Source organism: Uloborus diversus, chromosome 2 (genome assembly GCF_026930045.1).
Source record: "Uloborus diversus isolate 005 chromosome 2, Udiv.v.3.1, whole genome shotgun sequence".
Lineage (NCBI taxonomy): Eukaryota > Metazoa > Arthropoda > Arachnida > Araneae > Uloboridae > Uloborus > Uloborus diversus.
The window spans coordinates 132,433,608-132,439,551 of record NC_072732.1 but is presented as its reverse complement, the minus strand read 5'-3'; the positions used below and the strand labels follow the sequence as shown (position 1 = coordinate 132,439,551).

General features: G+C 34.3%; 1 protein-coding gene across 1 annotated transcript; it reads left to right on the top strand.

The window, feature by feature from the left end:
- Positions 1-226: 226 nt before the first annotated feature.
- LOC129216545 (uncharacterized) lies at positions 227-3,601 on the top strand. Its single transcript, XM_054850759.1, has 2 exons — positions 227-620; positions 735-3,601. The coding sequence occupies exons 1-2, from the start codon at positions 227-229 to the stop codon at positions 3,599-3,601; spliced, it is 3,261 nt and encodes a 1,086-aa protein (XP_054706734.1).
- The last annotated feature ends 2,343 nt before the right edge of the window (positions 3,602-5,944 follow it).

Below are 5,944 nucleotides of genomic sequence, written 5' to 3'. Positions count from 1 at the left end.
TTAAATAAAAGTTAGTTTTAAATTAGTGTTGATTTTTGGAACCACCGATAAAGCTACACAAGTCAAATTTTATATGGTGCATTACGGCCACGAATGGAGCTGCTATGAATTTGAGTAAAAGAGAATGTACAGTGAATTAAAGCTTCGACAGAAACTAAGGTAGGCTCATAAACTTCATTATTCAGTTTATCTCAAGTTTCAATTGTACGAAAATAAGTTTAAAAAAATGACTTCAATCCAAGAATTGGAAAGCGATAAGTTTCAAAAACTTACAGCAAAGAGAACTGTTTTGCGAAGGTTAACTACTCAATTAGTCGATCAAATTGAGAAAAAGTTAAAACATGTAGGTGAAATTGATGAAGCAGAATTACGCGACGATTATGAACTTTTAATTGCAAGGTCTAACGGATTGACAGCGCTTGATAGCGAAATGTTAGAATTTATTGAACTCGAACAAATAGAAAAAGAAGTAACTTTAAATGATGAATACGAAGCTAAATGCCTAAAGTTTTCTAAAAGAATATTGCGTTATTTAGAAGATAAAAATAAAGGCAGTCGAAATTTAAGTTCTTCAAGCAAACAAAGTACAAATGCTAGAATTAATGAAAACTCTAGACAAGGTTCAGTTAAATTACCTAAGCTAGTTATAGAAAAGTTCTCAGGAGATCCAAAGCATTGGCAAAGTTTTTGGAACAGCTTTGAAAGCACAATAGACAAAAATGAAACAATTTCAGAAGTCGAAAAATTCGCGTATTTAAAAGCCCTTTTAATCGGTCAGGCAGCTAATGTTGTGTCTGGATTCGATCTTTCAAGCGAAAACTATGATAATTGTAAAGAAATGCTAAAAAATAGATTTGGCAAAAGAGATATCATAATTAACTCTTTTATGAACAAAATAATTAACTTAGAAGAGGTTAAGAGCTCTTCCAATGTTCAAGCGCTACGGAGAATTCATGACGAAATTGAAATCGCTTTTAGAAATTTAGAGGCAATGAATGTAGAATCTAAGTCCTTCGGACTCTTATTAATGCCTATTTTGCAAAAAAAGCTACCTCATGATTTAATACTGCAATTTAATAAGCAGAGAGAGGACGGTGATATTGAAATTTCTGAATTCATTTCATTTTTAAAGAAAGAAGTGGAATGTCGGGAAATTACTTTAGCAGCATGTAATGAAAATAAAGCTTCGACAATTTCTAAAGGTTATAGTAATCAAAAGAATGTTCGTAAAAGGTACGATAGAGATATTGCTACAGCCAGTGCATTGAATACTTCCGTAAATCAAGTATGCATCTTCTGCCAAAATGCGCATAGTTCCTACAAGTGTAACATTCGTGCAACGGAAAAAATAAAACAGCTTGAAACGAATAACAGACGTTTTAAATGTTTTAAGAAATTTCATTTGAGTAGGGTTTGTAATGATAAAAGTGTTTGTTTCAAATGTAATGGGAAAAATCATCATGAATCGATTTGTTTCAGAAATAGTGACGAACGTTCTAACTCAAGTAAATCTTTAGAGCAACTTAAAACTTCGGAAAATACTTTAGTCGCTTCTAATTCAAATAATGAATCTGTAGTTCCTAACGTAAATGCAAACGCTTTTGTTTCTCAGAACTCTAGTAATGCTTTGAGCGCGAAAAATGTATTGCTACAAACGTGTACTGTAGTAATTTGTACAGAATCAGACTCGAAAGCTACGCGTGCAATTTTGGACCAAGGTAGTGAACGTTCTTTCATAAAAGACACTTTGGTTAAATCTTTGAATTTAAAACCCATACGCACTGAGAAACTATCGGTTTTCGCATTCGGAGCGGAAAAACCCATCGTTAAAAATTATCCTGTGGTAATAATTGAACTTTGCGACAGGGAGTTGAAAAACAAAGTAAGATTAGAATGTTTGGTAACCGACACAATTTCCTCATGTCCTGTGAAGGGTCCTAGTTTGCGCTCGCTCGAAAAAATGCAGTGCTTGGGACTAAAGCCGGCCGATATTGTAGATAACGTCTCCGATTTACGACATTTAGGGGTATTAATTGGGGCGGACAAATTTTGGGATGTAGTGTTGACAGCGAGAAAACGCATAAATAGAGATCTTCAGGCCGTTAACTCTATATTTGGGTGGTTTTTAGTGGGTTTAGACAGAAATACGTTTAGGCAAGCCAACTTTTCGAAGCATTCAAATGTATCGGTAGGAAATACAATTGTTTTAAATGATTTGAGAATATTTTGGGAATTGGATTCTATGGGTATAATTGAAGAATCTAGTAAATATTCCAAAAAAGATGAAGATTTAATTCATCGCTTCGAAACAGATTTGCGATTTGTAGACGGGAGATACGAATGTAAATTACTTTGGAAAACCACAACTGACGGTCTCGAAAATAATTTTGAGGTAACTAAAAGACGCTTTGAAACTTTAAAACAAAAACTGGATAAAACTCCAGAAATATTAGCGAAGTATAAGGAAATAATAGAACAGCAGTTAAACGAAAATATAGTTGAGAAATGCGCTAATGAAATCAAAGATAAAGATTATTATATGCCTCACAGAGCAGTCATTCGTAATAGCGAAACGACGAATGTTCGTATCGTATTTGATGCATCTTCTAAATCTGAAAATTGTAAATCCTTAAATGATTGTTTAGAAATTGGTCCTAACTTGAATCCGTCCGTTCTTGATATTATTCTTAGGTTTCGGGAGCATGAAATAGCATTTAGTGGAGACCTAGAAAAGGCGTTTTTGATGATTGGGATAGCTAAACAAGATCGGGATTTTTTGAGATTTCTCTGGTTTGGGGAATCAAACGAACAGTTCAAAATTTTGCGTATGTGCCGCACGCCGTTCGGTACCAGTATTAGCCCATTTATACTAGCCGCTACTATTAAATATCATACTAAAAAATATAAAATTAAAAACCCTGATGTATTTGAAATGCTTAATTCATCAATTTATGTAGATGATTTGTTTTATGGTGCTAAAACGGTGGAAGATGCATACAAATTGTCTGTAGATGCAGTAAATATTTTCCGTGACGCGGGAATGAATTTGAGAAAATTGAAATCAAATTCAAATGAACTTAATGCTTTGTGGCTCAGGGATAATATTAAACAGGACGAAAATTTGAGTATGAAATCAAAGTTTTTAGGCATGAATTGGAATCCCATTAATGATTCTATCAATTTAGAGCTAACTGCTGTAATTGAATCTGTGAAAAGCAAACTAGACGACACAAAAAGGACAGTTTTAAGAACTGTAGCTAAAATATTCGATCCAGTGGGATTTCTTCAACCTTTTACTGTGCGGATGAAGATATTGTTACAAGATATTTGGCTGTTAGGTCTAAACTGGGATGAAAGTCTTCCTAGTGCTTTAAAAGGAAGGTGGAATAATTGGTGCTCAGAACTTGAGTTCTTAAAAAATCTGACTTTCACAAGGAAATTCTTCAGTGAGGCTGATTACACGGAACTGAGCATTCACATTTTTTGCGACGCCTCTCCTAGAGCGTTTGGAGCGGTTGCTTATTTTAGATACTCTAATAGTTACGGGGAGATTAAAACTTCCTTCATACAGACAAACACCGCTATAATGAACCCTCAGTGAACTGGCTTAAGAGATCGCTATAACCGAAAGTTCGTTACATCCGATTTTGTTTTTAAGTCCACACTTAATTACTTAATTCTGTAATGAATGCCTTTGAAAGAGTTGCTTTTCATTTCAATCAACTAAAAGGGTTTATATATTGTTGTGGATGTATTTTTATCTTCTTATTTACGCAAGGGGGGGGGGACAAATACAGGGTTAGTATAAATGAAAGTCCCGGTTTTAAAAATTTATGCTCCATAAACTATTTCGCTTAGCACTATAAATGATTCATAAAAATAAAGATAATTTGTCCAATTTCGTTTTTCACTCACAAATGTTCGGCGTGCGCGCTTTTCGTGACGCGACACACATCTATAACATACATTTTGAAGTGTTTTACTGTCAATTTTTCTTAGTGCTACACAAATGCGATCTTTGAGTTTTCGAAATGTTGGTTGGTTTGATTAGGTTTTTTTGGCACAAGGTTAGATTTTGTCTTGCAATGTTGCTTGCAATGGTGGTGTGAAAACACCGTCGTTGACGAAACCTTATAATAAAAATCATATGGGGTTAGGTTTGTAGGCCTGGCTGGCCAACGCATAAAGGGTGAATCATCATCATCTGCATGGCCAATCTGGCGTTATCTAACAACAGTGACGCAGTGGGAGGGGGAGGGCAACACCCCTCAGAGGTCTTGGTTTTAACATTGTTGCCAATCCTAATACTTCTAATACAGTAGTTAATACTTTAGTAAGGACTGTTGTGATCAAAAAACCCACTTCAGAGGAATTTCTGGCTGTGATAGTGCGAAACGTGCATGTTTAAGTAGTTACGTAGGTATAAAAAAATCTCAGTTTATCTTTATTTTATGCATCATTTATAGTGCTAAGTGTAATAGTTTATGAAATATAAATTTTTAAAACCGGGATATTCTTTTATGCTAACTCTGTATATTCCCATCAAAAAATTGGCTGCCCCAGGCTCATACAATGAGTAACAATACGTATCTAAGTATAACACTAAATATTGCAGCTTGCTTTATTTTAAAAGAGAAGAAAAATATATAAGATTGAAAGACAACATCGGGCTAAACAAAGCCTTAAGGAGAAAATAGTTTAAAAAAAATAATAAGAAACGAGACATCTAGCACTTACTTATTATCGTAAAGTGACATATATCGATTGCTTAAAAGCTTATAACCATAGCTCATTTTCTGACACCTGCATCATCTGATCGCGAACTCCATTATTTTCAATAAAGGGATATCCGAGCATGGAAAGAGATTTAGCCTGAGATGAAAGGATCACAAGGATCGAAAATTAACTGAAAAATAACAAACGGAATTAAGTTTCTATTTTTTCGTTTGAGCATAGAGTATGGTAGAAATTTTGACTTTAATTCACATCAAATCGTTCGTATCTTCCTTGGAAGCAGAATTTTTCCAAGCAGTCTAAGACGAAAATTGAAAACTCCAAAAATGCTCTGCAAGATGACTCGACGTTTGATTAATAATAAAATGATCACCAAGAAATCGTGCATAGGAAAGCCACCACAAAAATCTATCTATATCAAAAACATCATAAAGAATATAACTTTTCGTAGAAGAAGTTCTGAAATTGAAATGAGGGAATCGGTAAGAATTATACAGCTGGAGTAATGAAACAGCGGAGGAATGAGGTATAGAGGAATAGAACAGCGTTGCATAAAAGCCAAAAAAAAAAAAAAAAAAGGGGGGGGGGGGGGGGGGGGCGGGGGACATTATTTCTAGCTTGTTACGTAGATGTAGCAGCAAGAGTCTAAAGCTACTGGGAAAACTAGAATATGTATTTGACGCATTTATGCAGTTGCCCCATACCTCCTGATTCCCCTCTACCGATGTAGTTACTCAGCCGGAAACATCTTTACAAACGGTAAGCAGAGAATTTAGTTTCATATTTTTCGAAAAATGATTAGAAAAGCCAAAATGAGGAATAACACCATCCGTAAATAAATAAAAATGTCTATTAAGATTCATGAAATGATGCCTATAATTTTAAAAAGAAATGAAAACTAATTTAAATGCAATTTTATTGTACTTCATAGGTAAAATTTGAGCTATGTAGCAAAATTTAAGACTTTTGAAGATCCGTTAAAAAAAAAAAAAAAACTCGTATACGGATAGCAATTTTTATTTTCTTTCGGATACACCCGGATACTTATATCCGGAACATTTCTACGGCACACACTCGTGTATATGCTTATCCTCATATAATAGCCAATGATAATTTGCCAATGATAAGCGACGCGGCATGATTATTTGATTTTTGTTTTGAAATGTTTAAAATGTGTGCAGGGAAAGGTTTTATTGTGACAAAGCTGAAC